Here is a 13,749-nt window from a genome sequence, read left to right on the forward strand (position 1 = left end):
AGAACAATTAGCCAGTGTAACTCCTCGTCTCCAGAAGCGATGAATGCTCCAACATTGGAAGTTTTTAAGAAGAGACTGGACAGCCATTTGTCTGAAATGTGTATAGGCTTTTCTGCCTGAGCAGGAGGTTGGACTAGATGACCTCTAAGGTCCCTTCCAACATTATTATTATTATTATTATTATTATTATGGATCATCGCACAGTCAGCCAGATGTTCAGACTGGATTTGGCATTTTATCTACCTATCGAGTCCTTACCCAGGACCTGGGATAGGCAGATATGGATGTTTGATGGTATTACAGATATTATTATTTATTTAATTAATTAATTAATGCAGGCCTTGCCCAAGTGCCCAGAATGTGGTTGCCGGAGGAGGGGACGGCCATCACAACTTCAAATTCCTAGTCATAAATACATTTGGGGGGGGGGTCCATCGGAACCACTAACAGTCACTAAGTGATCGGTCATAAGCTGAGGATGGTCCTTAAAGAAAGACGAAGGCCCTGGGGTTGCTAACCCTCCTCCTTTCCCCTGCTTAATTACACCCCCTCCCCATTTTAAAAAGAAGAGGAGGGTCCCAGAAAAGGATCAAGCGCAGAATCCAGCAGACTTTTTGCCCCCCTAAAAAAAAACTCATTTAATGCCCCCAATCCCAGATGAGGGGAAAATGGAAAAAAAGTCTTTAAAAACATAATGCAGCCCCAGAATTTTTCTAAAAAGTCCCCACTGCCAGACATAAAAAGGGGTCTCCAGCCCGCAGAGAACCTGAACGATGAGAGAACTGCGTCTTTTGTTCCCAGAACAGAAGAACTGACTGGGGCTTCTTGGGGGGGGACTCTCTCCCAGGACATGACTGGATGCAACTGGGACCCCCACCCAAAATCGCTTCCGAACACGGGTGCAGCCCTCCGTCTCCGCTCAGTGTCAAGAAGAGGAGCAATTTCACAATCTGGACCCTCGGCTGTGTGAACGAGGGATCAAGGCGACCCCCCCACGGTGGAGCTCCGGATCCAGAGGGTCTGCTTGGAGGGAAGGGCCCCCGGGACCCCGGGGTCAAGGGCCAGTTCAGATATCAGCGGGGCGCAGCTGCCTCTCGCCCTCCCCGAGGAAGATCTGGAGAGCTCGGTGCAGGAGAAAGACCCCCAGGCTGCGACGGCGTTTCATGGGCCAGCCGGCCACCAGGCCATAATAGTTCCCCTTCTTCTGATTGGTCAGCATCTTCAGTCCTGGGGGGGGGGGAGAGGCAAGAGAGAAGGGGCTTGTAATCACACAACACACACACATACACATACACGCCCTGATGGGAATCGCCACCCCTGGGAGAATCTCCCAATTCCCACCCTCCCTACACAGGGGGCTGCCCCAAATGCCAATGCCCGGGGTAGGAAGGTGCTTGGGCAAAGTCCCCCTCCCCTCCCAAGGGTCTAGGGAGGAGGGGAACAGGGTTGGGGAAGGCGGGGGGGGGGGGGGCGGAAGCAGCTGTGGTCAAAGGCAGAAAGAAAATGGATGAAACTCATTCCTGCCTTGGGCAGGGGGCTGGACTAGATACAGGGGTCTCCAACTTAGTGAGTTTACGACTTGTGGACTTCAACTCCCAGAATTCCTCAGCCAGCCCTGTTGGCTGAGGAATTCTGGGAGTTGAAGTCCACAAGTCGTAACATTGCCAAGGTTGGAGACTGGCTGAGAAATTCTGGGAGTTGAAGTCCATAAGTCATAACATTGCCAAGGTTGGAGATCCCTGGAGTAGACCTCAAGGTCCCTTCCAGCCCTAGGAAACTCTATGGAAAGGGTGTGGGGGGAGGGGGAGGGAGGGAGAGAGAGAGGGAGGCTGGACTGACCTCCAAGGTCCCTTCCAGCCCTAGGAAACTCTATGGAAAGGGTGGGGGGGAGGGAGGGAGGGAGGGGGAGAGAGAGAGAGAGAGAGAGAGAGAGGCTGGACTTGACCTCCAAGGTCCCTTCCAGCCCTAGGAAACTCTATGGAAAGGGTGTGAGGGGAGGGGGAGGGAGGGAGAGAGAGAGGGAGAGGGAGAGAGAGGCTGGACTGACCTCCAAGGTCCCTTCCAGCCCTAGGAAACTCTATGGAAAGGGTGGGGGGGAGAGAGGGGGAAGGAGGGAGGGAAGGGGAGAGAGAGAGAGATAAAGAGATAGATAGAGAGAGAGAGAGGTTGGACTGTTTTCAGCAAATGGGCCTATTTGGGGTCCAGAGTCAGCCCACCTGGGTGGGCAAGGACGAAGGGAGCCTGCAAGGGACAGGGAGCCCCCCCCCATGTCGTGCGGACCCCCAGAGGCTTACCAATGGCCTCCACCATGCAGGCCTCGCGGGTGTACGCCTCCGCGGGAACGACGTTCTGGAAGCAGTGCATGGAGACCACCCCCTGCCCCCCGGCCCAGATCTCCAGGATGTGCTGGACTTTCAAGCAGACCTGCAGGGCAGAGGGGGGGGGCTGATCAAAGGGGAGCAGCCGCTGAGACGGACAGAACAATGCCCCGCCCACCACCTTGGGGTCAAATGGCCACCACCCCTTCCCCAAACTGAGCCTCCCACTCCTGTGAGTTCTGGGGGGGGAGGATTCTGGGGGTTGTAATCTAACCCCCACTTGGGGAGGGTAGAGCAGCGGCTACCAACCCCGAGGTCAGGCAGCCAAAGGTTTCTGCCACACCGAGCGGTCAAAGATCAATCCACGGTGATCGAAGCTAGACTGCCCCTGAATTTGGAAGCTCCGTGCGTAGCGGAGGAGGCCGAGACTCCAGAGAAGCCTCCAGAGGATGCCCAGGCTGGCCCCAGAGCTGCCGAGGGCTGCCCACCTGCCTTGCCGGCGCCCCCTGGCCCTCCCGGTGGTGGGTCAAGGCTTCGTAGAGGTGGCGGTAGGGCCGCCCGCGCGTCCCTTTGCCCACGTAGAAGATGGCCTGGATGAACGTCCGGAAGCACTCGGACGAGCTGAGGAGCTGGCAGCGGGCGGGCAGGTTCTGGGTCACCCTGCGGAAGAGCAGAGCCACGAGACCATCAGCCACAGCGGGGGTCTCCCTGCTGCCCCCAAAGCTGGCAGCCCAGGTAGCCGTTTCCCCCCAACTGCCCCCCATCCGGAGGGGCTCTTACCTGGGGTCCAGCAGCAGGTAGTTGAAGCTGGACTTGAGCAGCCCCTCCCGCCACCTGCGGCTCTTGTCCGGCCGGTCAAACTCTGCGGCCAGAGCCATCTCATCGGCTCTGGAGTTGGGGATCCAGTAGGTCTCCAGAGAGGACGTCAGCTCTGGGCTGTAGGCTGAGCAGAAGAGGGGGTTGGGTGCAGGACGCCCGAAGGGGGCTCTGGCTGGTCAAATGCCCCTCCCCCACCATGTTCAGGACTTCTCCCAAGCTCCTCTGGGAAGAGGGGTCAATCAGGGACACACACACACATACACACAAATACACACACACACCCTACTTCCTTAAGGCCAGGCGCTCTCCCCTTGCACCCGGGACTTCAGCACATAAACCTCCCTCCCTCCTTGGAGAGCTCATCTCCCCCCTTTGCCCCCCATCTCCCCTTCCTGTCTCTCTCCTTCTACTCTTCCCCCGACCCCCCCAGGAGGGTCTCCTCCAGCTTCCGAGGGACCCCAGGGGCACCCACCAGCAGAGCCCTTCCGGGCCAGGTTCTCGGGCTCCCTGCTCAGCCTCTCCAAGAGCCAGACGTACAGCTTCCGAGTGAGGGGGGTCACCGGCCCCGGGTCAGCCCCCAACTCGCGCAGCTTGCGTGCCAGGGCTTCATCGGTCATTTCCTCCAGGTTCAAGGGGGCGCTTCCCCCGTTGCCCAGCCTGCCCACCGCTGTATACGCCTGCCAGTCGTAAAGGATGGTGTCTTCGGAGCTACTGGCCCCGGAGTCATCCGTGGGGGGCATGTGCCGCTCAACGAGGGAGTGCCCCCCTTCCTCATCCACATAGAGGTATTCCACGGGCTCCGTGGCGCTCAGGTTCATAGGCCGGCCCCCCGGTGACAACAGCAAATCCTGGTTAATGGGGCTCAACCTTCCTGGGGAGCAAGCAGCAGACGGGCCCCTCCCGGACAGTCGGCTGAAACTGACCCTGGAGGTCTTCTCCACTCTGTTGCCCGGAAACCCTCGGACACCCAAGCTCTCCAGATGACCCTCTGGGTGGTCCAGAGCAGCGTCTCCCTGGGAGGGCTGTTCCACCTCCAACTCTGTCCTCCCGGAGGGCTCTTCCCCCCCTCTGCCAATGTCCCTCCTTGAGCTGGCAGGACAGCAGCCCAAAGAGCGAGGTCCTGGGTTCAAGGATGGCATCCTGCTCCTGGGGAGAGCCGAGATGGCTCTGCCCTCCTCCTCCGTCTCCTCTGCTTCTCTCGCGGAGGGGGGCGAGCACTCAAGATTCACAGGCTCTCGGTGGGAGGCCGGTCCGAGGCCCCTCCTGACCCTCCTGGGACGCTTCGGCAACTCCAGAGGCTCCTCAAAGAGAGAGGAGGAGCTGATGCTCTCGTGTGGAAGGGGACCAATCAGGGGGCTTTGGGGCCAGGGGGGCACAGGGCAGCACTGACGGTTTGAGGGGAGGAGTGGAGGAGAGTGGGCGACCTTGGTGGCCAGCATCATTGACCGGAGCTGGGCATCCAGAGTGCTGGAGGACTCTTCTCCAACACCAGCAGGTGGACACAGGGCCATCTCTGTGTTGCCCACAGTGCTGCTCATCCCGAACGGACCCCCACAGCCGTGGAAACGATTCCTCTCTTCCTGTGGCCACTGGACAGGAACGGTGTCTTGAGAGGACGAGCTCTGTTGCCCCTCTTCTGCCTGCCGGGGGCTCGTGGGGAGAGCCAACCTTGGCAGACTCCCCCCTGTGCCCACCTCCACCAGTTCTTCCCTTGCTCCAGAGAGGGCTGACCCCGGACGTTCCACGGGTAGCCCCCAAGTCTCAGCGGGTCCCCCAATCACCAGCGCAGACCCTTCCCAAGTCGCCTTGTTCTCTGGGGGATCCATCGTGGACCTTGCCCCCCTCCTCTGCGAGATGTCCCACGTGTTCCTAGGGTGAGGCAGAGCCAAATCGTGACTCCCAGGAGAGATCTGGGCAGCCCCTGTGGTGGGGAGAGTCCTCTGGCCATGGAGACCCGTCTCCAAGGGAGTCCCCAGGCCGGTGGGTGGCCCACAACACAACCCTCCATTGCTGGTGTTGCAGCCATCTGCAGGGCCACTAGGGGCAGCCTTCCCATCTTCCCACTCATGAACGTAGCCGCATTCTGGGTCTTCCACAGTGCTTGTATAACATTCACTAATGCATGAAACATACTGGTCAGTGCTGGAGGCTGAGCACCTGCCCAGTGACCTTCTTCTTGCCAAGTATCCATCCGGAGTCCCACTGACCCCCAGGACAGAGGCCGGGTCCACCATGATCTTTCCCGAGTCCGACACGGCTGTGGACTCAGCCCGGGAACAGAGAGCGAAACCATCAGGGCAGGCGACATCCAGCCCATCCTGGCTTTGGAGCCCCACCGAGAGGCCCGGATCCAGGGAGCCACCCACAGGAGAAAGGTCACAGGTGTTGGCATCTTGTGGGCGATGGCGTTGGCCCGCTTCTGGCTCAGATTTGGTTCCCAGGCTGGCAGAGGGCAGGGTCTTCTGCGGGGATCTTGCCGCATGTGGCATGTTCGGTCTGAACAAGAGAGCCTCGATGCCCACTAAAGAGAGGGGACCACAAGGGGCCGTGTCTGGGCCTCGGGGTGAGCTGCACTCTCCCTCTGCAGGGTCCCGGGTGTCCCAAGACCGCTTCACACCGGTGTCCAACGGGGAGCACCCCACCTCGCCATCCCGAAGCGTCTGCACATCAGCACGAGTCACGGCTGGCTTCCCGAAGGGCAGCGAGGCATTGGGGGAGCCCCCTGGCTGGAGGCTGAAGTCCGATAGATCCAAAACTGTGTCTCCCTGCCAGGAACACTCGGTGAGAAAGGAAGAGGCTGACCGATCCTGGGTGCAAGGCCCAGGGGCGCCGTTTGGTGCAGCTCCCCCAGGCCGAGAGAAGGTCCCACACGGCTCCCTGCACTGACAGGGCTCCTTCCGGGAGGATCCATCAGATGGATAAAGGAGAGAGTCGCTCGGTCCAGTTTCCCCAGCATCTTCCATGATGGTGGACAGGAAGCTTTCTGCTCTCCGCTGAGCTGCATAAAAGATTGAGGTGGGGCGAATATTCGAAGCCTTTTGTTAAGATTATCTTTGGCAGTCCCAAAGGGTTCTTTTCAAGAGGAAACTGGAGTTTGTTTTTCCTTGAAGAGGTTTCGCTCCTCATCCCGGAGGCTTTCTTCCGTTCTGAGCAAATGGGGGGGAGGACTGGAGGAGTTTATCTTCTTTGCAGTCAGCTGGTCGTCAGCACGCTGTCTGAGAGTCGTTGAGGCCACCTGAAGGTTTATCTGTGCCCTCAGGGTCACCTGAATCAGAGCGCAAATGGCGGCTGCAAGGAATACAAATCCTTCCATTCTCCACCGTTCAGCCAGAACAGAAAAAGCCTCTGGGCTGGGAAGCGACACCTCTTCAAGGAAAAACCAAGAAAGTCCAGTTGACTTTTGAAAAAGCATCTTTGGGACAACCGTGACGTGGATGACTGAGAGTCTCCATAGACATTATGACGGGCAGGTTTGGCCCTTGGGACCCCCAGACACTTACAGAAGCTGCTGTTCCACTTTTCGTCCTGCAGGATGCTGACACATCTTTCATACCCCTGCTCCACAGCCAGGTCAATGGCGGTGCTCCCGTCCTGAGAGAAGGAAAGACAGAATCAGCCACTGGGTGCTGCTGCCCCCTTTCTCCCTGCTGAGGGATTCCTTCCAGCCCCCCACCCCCCACCCCAGATCTGGGCTTCCTTTATTCTGGGGAAGGCATCCAATCCGTTGTAACTGTCACCCAAGGCCACTTTCAGGCTAGAAACGGTCCTGAAAGGGTGGCTCTCCTGGGGCACAGATGCCCCAAATCACGTCTCAAGGAGAAAGGGGTCTCCCGCTAAATCCAACTGCTGTGGGGCAGCAAGCTGGAACCTGAAACCGTGGGATGAAGAGAGCTTTCAAAACCAGGGTTTGGGCTCAGAATTTCAGACAGCCAGGTGTAAATCCACCTTCGCTCCATTCAAAGCGGTGAAGCTGGGGATTATGGTTTATGTGTGGCTTGAACCTTTTCGATTCCAAACAGGATTTACAACATTAAAAAAAATGCAGGCAGGAGGCCTAAACCCCAGCCTCCTGGCCTGAATTTTATTCCCGGCTGAAATGGAAAAATGCATTCGCCTTTGAGTAACTTATCTTCCCCAGCTCTTAAAGTAAAGACAGAATTTTTTTTTCCCAGCTGAGGGGAAGAATCAGACAAGAAAAGGACCATTTTGGTGGTGCAGCAGTTAGAGTGCAAGTACTGCAGGCCACTTTAGCTGACTGTGTTCAGCAGGTCAGCGGTTCAAATCTCACCGGCTCAAGGTTGGCTCAGCCTTCCATCCTTCCGGGGTAGGTCAAAGGAGGACCCAGATTGTTGGGGGCAATGTAAATATATATATACATTGCTTACTGGTGTACACCGCTTAGAGAGTGCTCGCACTTAAAGCGGTATATAAGTCTCATAAATAAATAAATAAATAAATTTTAAATGCTGGGGGGGGGGATTTGCTCCCAGCATCTCCCGCGAGGCAGAGACCAAGCCAACATCGGAAAACTTAGTGGCCAGTGAGCGTCCTTATGACCCTGCTCTTCCCCTCAAGGCAGTTGTGAGTTGCAGGGGTTGTGGCACACCAGTGGAGTCGATGTCTCCCATCAGTGGCCGGCTTGGGCGAGGGGGCAGCCGTAGCCAGCCCCACCCGCCACTTCCTGGGGAGAGAAGCATCTGGACCAACCTGGTCTTCAAGGTGAGGGTCGCCACCCTCGGCCAGCAGGACCCTCAAGCAGGCGCTGTGACCCCAGGAGGCTGCCACATGCAGGGGGGTGAGGCCTTCAGCAGATCTGGGCACAAGAGAGGACATTGGACACGGTCTTCCTTCCTTCCCTCCCTCCCTTTCTCTTTCCTTCCTTCCTTCCCTCCCTCCCTCTCCCTTTCTTTCCTTCAATGGATGGAAACACTTGGAATCCTGCATCCAGTTTTGTATGTAAAAAAGATGTTGAGACTCTAGAAAGAGGGCAGAGAAGAGCAACAAAGATGATCAGGGGACTAGAGGCTAAAACATATAAGGAACGGTTGCTGGAATTGGGTATGTCTAGTTTAACGAAGGACGAGGGGGGACAGGATAGCAGTGTTCCAGTATCTCAGGGGCTGCCCCAAAGAAGAGGGAGTCAAGCTATTCTCCAAAGCGCCTGAAGGCAGGACAAGAAGAAACGGATGGAAACTAATCAAGGAGAGAAGCAACCTGGAACTAAGGAGAAACTTCCTGACAAGTGAGAACAATTAACCCGTGGAACAGCTTGCCTCCAGAAGCGGTGAATGCTCCAACACTGGAAGTTTTTAAGAAGAGACTGGACAACCATTTGTCTGAAATTGTATAGGATTTCCTGCCTGAGCAGGGGGTTGGACTAGATGACCTCCAAGGTCCCTTCCAACTTTTTATTATTATTATTATTATTGATCATCGCACAGTCAGCCAGATGTTCAGACTGGATTTGGCATTTTGTCTGCCTATCGAGTCCTTACCCAGGACCTGGGATAGGCAGATGTGGATGTTTGATGGTATTACAGATATCGTCGCAGGATGGAAACAGTTCCTAATAAGGCCGCCTTTTGCAATTGACTAATAGCGAATTTGTCAATGCCAATGGTGTTCAAGTGGTGCTCCAGTTGTTTTGGGATTGCACCCAAGGAGCCTATGACTATTGGTACTACCCTTGCTTGCTTTTGCCACAGTCTTTCTATTTCTATTTGTAGGTCTTTGTATTTTGTTATCTTCTCCAGTTCTTTCTCTTCTATTCTGCTATCTCCAGGCACTGCCACGTCCACTATCCAGACTTTTTTGTCTTTCTTATCGACAATTGTTAAGTCTGGGGTGTTATGTTGCAGGTGCTTGTCTGTTTGAATTCTGAAGTCCCAGAGCAGTTTAATTTTATCATTTTCTATGACTTTCTCTATTTTATGATCCCACCAGTTTTTGCTTACAGGCAAATGATATTTTTTGCAGATCTTCCAATGCACCATTGTTGCTACTTTGTCATGCCGCTGCTTGTAATCAGTCTGTGCAATCTTCTTGCAACAGCTTACCAAGTGGTCCACTGTTTCTTCAGCTTCTTTGCATAGGCGGCACTTACTGTCTGTTGCTGTCTTCTCAATTTTGACTTTGTATGCATTTGTCCTTAAGGCTTGGTCTTGTGCAGCCAGAATTAGTCCCTCGGTCTCTTTCTTCAATTTTCCTGCTCTTAGCCATTGCCAGGTTTTATTATTATCTGCTTTCCCAGCTATTTTTTTCATGTATTGGCCATGTAGTGCTTTGTCTTCCCATGCCTCTATTCTGTTCTTCATTTGGTCTTTCTTGTAGGCCAGTTTGGTCTCTCCAGTAGTTAGTAAGCCTTCCTGATATACTAATTTCAGTGCATCTTCATCATTGTTCTTCAGATATTCTTCCAAAGCCATTTTTTCTTCTTCAACCATCTGATGTACTTGTAGCATTCCACGCCCACCTATTTGCCTTGGTAGATAAAGTCTATCAATGTCACTGCGTGGATGAAGGGCATGATTCATTGTCATTATTTTTCTGGTCTGCCTATCCATTGCTTTTAGTTCTGCTTGAGTCCAGTCCACTATTCCAGCTGTGTACCTAATGACTGGGATTGCCCAGGTGTTGATTGCCTTTATGGTATTTCCTCCATTGAGTTTGGATTTTAAGATCTTCTTCACTCTCTTGATGTATTCACCTCTAATCTTTTTCTTGACTTCAGTGTGCTTGATGTTGTCAGCTTGAAGGATACCCAAGTATTTGTAGTACTCTTCCTCATCCAGACTCTTAATGTTATTTTCGTGGGGCATCTTGATTCCTTCAGTTTTCATTATTTTTCCTTGTTTGATAGTAAGTGTGGCACATTTGTCCAAGCCAAACTCCATTACAATATCTTGGCTATATATACGGACAGTGTTGAGCAGCGATTCTATTTCAGATGATGTTTTTCCATACAGCTTCAGATCATCCATATAAAGGAGGTGGGATAGTCTGGCAGATGTTTTTGATGTTTGATAGCCATGTCCTGAGTTATTCAGTATTGTTGATAGATTATTATTATTATTATTATTATTGTTATTGTTATTATGAGAGGAAACAACCTGGAACTAAGGAGAAACTTCCTAACAGTGAGGACAATCAACCAGTGGAACAGAAGCTGTGGGCGCTCCATCCCTGGAGGCTTTTAAGATGAGACTGGACAGCCATTGGTCCAAAATGGGCATAGAGTCTCCTGCATGAACAGGGGTTGGACTAGAAGACCTCTAAGATCCCTTCCAGCTCTATTCCAATTGTAATTCTTCCTCCCTATCCCGTTCTCCTTCCTTCCTTCCTTCCTTCCTTCCTCTATTTCCTTCCTTCCTCTATTTCCTTCCTTCTTCCTTCTTCTTCTACTGCTGTTCCTTTCCTTCTTTCTTATTTGCTAATTTATTCCTCTTAGCTGCCTAGCTGCCTTCTCCCAGATGCCCGGGTCCGGCCCAGAAGCCCCCCCCCATCAGAACTGCCATCTCACTCCTGCACCCCAGTGCCAGTCTGGGGTGGAAGAGGGAGGGAGGAGTCCTTGGGGGAGGAAAATGAAAGTTACAACAGTGAAGGTGCTCCACTATGAGAAGAACGAAGCAGCCTACAGCCAGAGTGGCCATTTCAAAAACATTGTCTTGGGAATTGATGAGGGGCAATGAGGGGAAACACCTAAGCAGGGGAAGGTTTTCAGCTGGGGAATTTGGCACGCGAATTTCAGCTCTGGCTTTGCTTTACTGCAACTCGCCTGATCTTCGGTAAACTCTGCCTTTCTCCTGAAATCAAGGATCATTCTTGCTTAAAGGCAGGACTGACACCCTCAGACCCATCCTGGCTTTGCTCAATCCAGGTTTTCTTGCAATCCCCTCCCCCCCAAAAAAGGCGCACACCAGATGCTAACCTCAGCAGAGAACTCAGGCGATGTAGGAGATGACCAGGCTGAGCCCGAGGGAGGAGGGGTCAAACACGCCATTAATCACAAGTCCCTTCATGCCCACAAGAGATCTAAACCCAGCCACCTGGAATGCCTTCTTATCTCCCGCTCGTTTCCTTTGACCGTTAGTAGCTCAGGTTGTTGTAGAGAGCTTAAGCTTGCAATATATTTTTGTACCCATTTGAACTGCCTGCATGTCCCAATTTCCTGGGCATTTGACAGACAGTCTTTCTGGGCAGCACCTGTCATTTTTGGCACGTCTTGGTCAGAATCCCTCACACCCCCCTAATAATAATAATAATAATAATAATAATAATAATAATAATAATAATAATAATAATAATAATAATAATGTAATAATAATATAACCACTTGAACACCATTAGCATCGACAAATTCGCTATTAGTCAATTGCAAAAGGCGGCCTTACTAGGAATTGCTTCCATCCTGCGACGATACCTGTAATATCATCAAACATCCACATCTGCCTATCCCAGGTCCTGGGTAAGGACTCGATAGGTAGACAAAATGCCAAATCCAGTCTGAACATCTGGCTGACTGTGCGATGATCCATAATAATAATGAAGTAATAAAGTTGGAAGGGACCTTGGAGTCATCTAGTCCAACCCCCTGCTCAGGCAGGAAACCCTATACCATTTCAGACAAATGGCTGTCCAGTCTCTTCTTAAAAACTTCCAGTGTTGGAGCATTCACCACTTCTGGAGGCAGGTTGTTCCACTGGTTAATTGTTCTAACTGTCAGGAAGTTTCTCCTTAGTTCCAGGTTGCTTCTCTCCTTGATGAGTTCACATCTGTTGCTTCTTGTCCTGCCTTCAGGCACTTTGGAGAATAGCTTGACTCCCTCTTCTTTGGGGCAGCCCCTGTGATACTGGAACGCTTCTATCATGTCCCCCCTCGTCCTTCTCTTCATTAAATTAAACCTACCCAATTCCAGCAACCTTTCCTTGTATGTTTTAGCCTCCAGTTCCCTAATCATCTATGTTGCTCTTCTCTGCACTTTTTCTAGAGTCTCAACATCTTTTTTGCATCATGGTGACTGATTGCATTGTATTCTGTCCCACCCAGGGACCTAAAGCAGTGGGGGAGGGGGGCACTTTGTATCCGACAACCTGTGAGACAGACTCTGTGAAAGTTTGGCAGGCAGTTGAACTGGCTTCCCTGCCCTCTGCCCACAGTGGGAGTAGATGACCTTTGGATTTCCTTCCATGTTTCTACGCTCCCCACGTCCCTCTGGCTGGAGGGGATCCCTCTCATGCTGGGGGTTGACTCTGCTCCCCCCAATGTTGCCTTGACACAACCAGCAGCTTTGTGTGTTCACAAGGAAGGAGCCCCCTCCGCGTACCTGATGTTGGGGTCTCCCCCGTGCTGGAGGAGGAGGCGGAGGAGGTGCTGACGGATCCCGTCCTCCTGCTCCAGGCCGGCAGCCAAGTGCATGGCGGCCACTCCCTCCGGCAGGACCAAGTTGGGGTTGGCTCCCTCCTGGAGCAGGGCAGCCACCATCCTGGAAAGCAGAGGGAGGGGGTTAGCTTGAAGAAGGGGGGGGGGTCCCAGCAGGAAAGGTGAGCCAGAAGGAGCAGGAGGACTAGCTGCCCCTTTAAAAGCCCTTCTTTTCCAGCAACATTTTGAAACAGAGGCTGGAGAGTGTGCAGAGCAGAGGTGGGCAACTATAAGGACTTTAGGACCTGTGGACTTCAACTCCCAGAATTCCTGAGCCAGCCATGGCTGGCTCAGGAATTCTGGGAGTTGAAGTCCACAGGTCCTAAAGTCGTTATAGCCGCCCACCTCCGCTGCAGAGGGTCCGCCTACATGACCTCTAAAGTCCCTTGCAATTCTAGAAGCGGGCAAGGAAGAAGAGGTGCAGAACTACCGTTCCATGCAAAAAAGGAAGCCTCTCCTCCTTTCAGCGAGGGAGCGGGTGCTGCCACCTGAGGCCGTTTCCCCTTAAGAGCCACGCACCGGTTCCAGGTTGGGCCCCTGATCCTCCCTAGCCCTGGAGCCCCGAGGCTCCGCTCCTTGCCCCTGCCAGCGCTCCGGGCTCTCTGCGGCCAGCCGGGCCTGCACCCCGCAAAAGCCCTTCTGCAACCGCGGGCTGCAGCTGTTTGCACCAGTCTCCAGGTGACTGCAATGCCTGGCAAGTGGCGGGCAGGCAGCTGCACCCGGAAACCCTGGCCCAAGCAAGCTTTCGGGCGGGGCGAGGCGAGGACGGGGCCGCTCCTGTCCGGAGAGCCGCTCTCCTTATTGCAAAGCGTGCAGAAGCCACGCGCGGCGGATCCACGAGCCACTTACGCCTCGTCCTGCTGTTGCAGAGCCCGGCAGAGGTGCGCCGCCAGCTGCAAGGCGCTGTGCTTCATGGCGCCGCTAGAGGGCGGCCGCGCGGAAGGGAAGGGCGCACCTGCGCTGGGCCGGGCCTGGCGCGCATGCGCGCTTCTGCCCCAGCGGGCAGAGCGGCGTCTTACGTCGCCTCCCGGAGGCGGCGGAGCGGAACGGAACGGAGCGGCCGTTCCGCTGAGGTCGCCCTGAGGCGGGCGAGGACAGTCGCGTCAGCGCGTGCCGGCCCGACGGAGCGAACTCATCCCGGTTGACGGCCATAGAGATTGCAAAGCTGCAAAATCAACACGGCGCCGCCATCTTC

The 13,749-nt window shown here is 54.1% G+C and overlaps 1 protein-coding gene across 1 annotated transcript; it reads right to left on the reverse strand.

Annotated features, from left to right (window-relative positions):
• Positions 1-611: 611 nt before the first annotated feature.
• Positions 612-13,509, reverse strand: ANKLE1 (ankyrin repeat and LEM domain containing 1). The gene is made up of 9 exons (XM_039324406.1): positions 13,404-13,509; positions 12,460-12,618; positions 7,845-7,950; positions 6,638-6,728; positions 3,610-6,135; positions 3,099-3,261; positions 2,807-2,978; positions 2,295-2,424; positions 612-1,227 (listed from the first exon to the last, which is right to left on the reverse strand). The coding sequence occupies exons 1-9, from the start codon at positions 13,466-13,468 to the stop codon at positions 1,067-1,069; spliced, it is 3,573 nt and encodes a 1,190-aa protein (XP_039180340.1). The 5' UTR covers positions 13,469-13,509; the 3' UTR covers positions 612-1,066.
• Positions 13,510-13,749: the final 240 nt, after the last annotated feature.

This window comes from Crotalus tigris, unplaced genomic scaffold, assembly GCF_016545835.1.
Source record: "Crotalus tigris isolate CLP2741 ecotype Arizona unplaced genomic scaffold, ASM1654583v1 scf7180000024298.760630, whole genome shotgun sequence".
Taxonomy (NCBI): domain Eukaryota; kingdom Metazoa; phylum Chordata; class Lepidosauria; order Squamata; family Viperidae; genus Crotalus; species Crotalus tigris.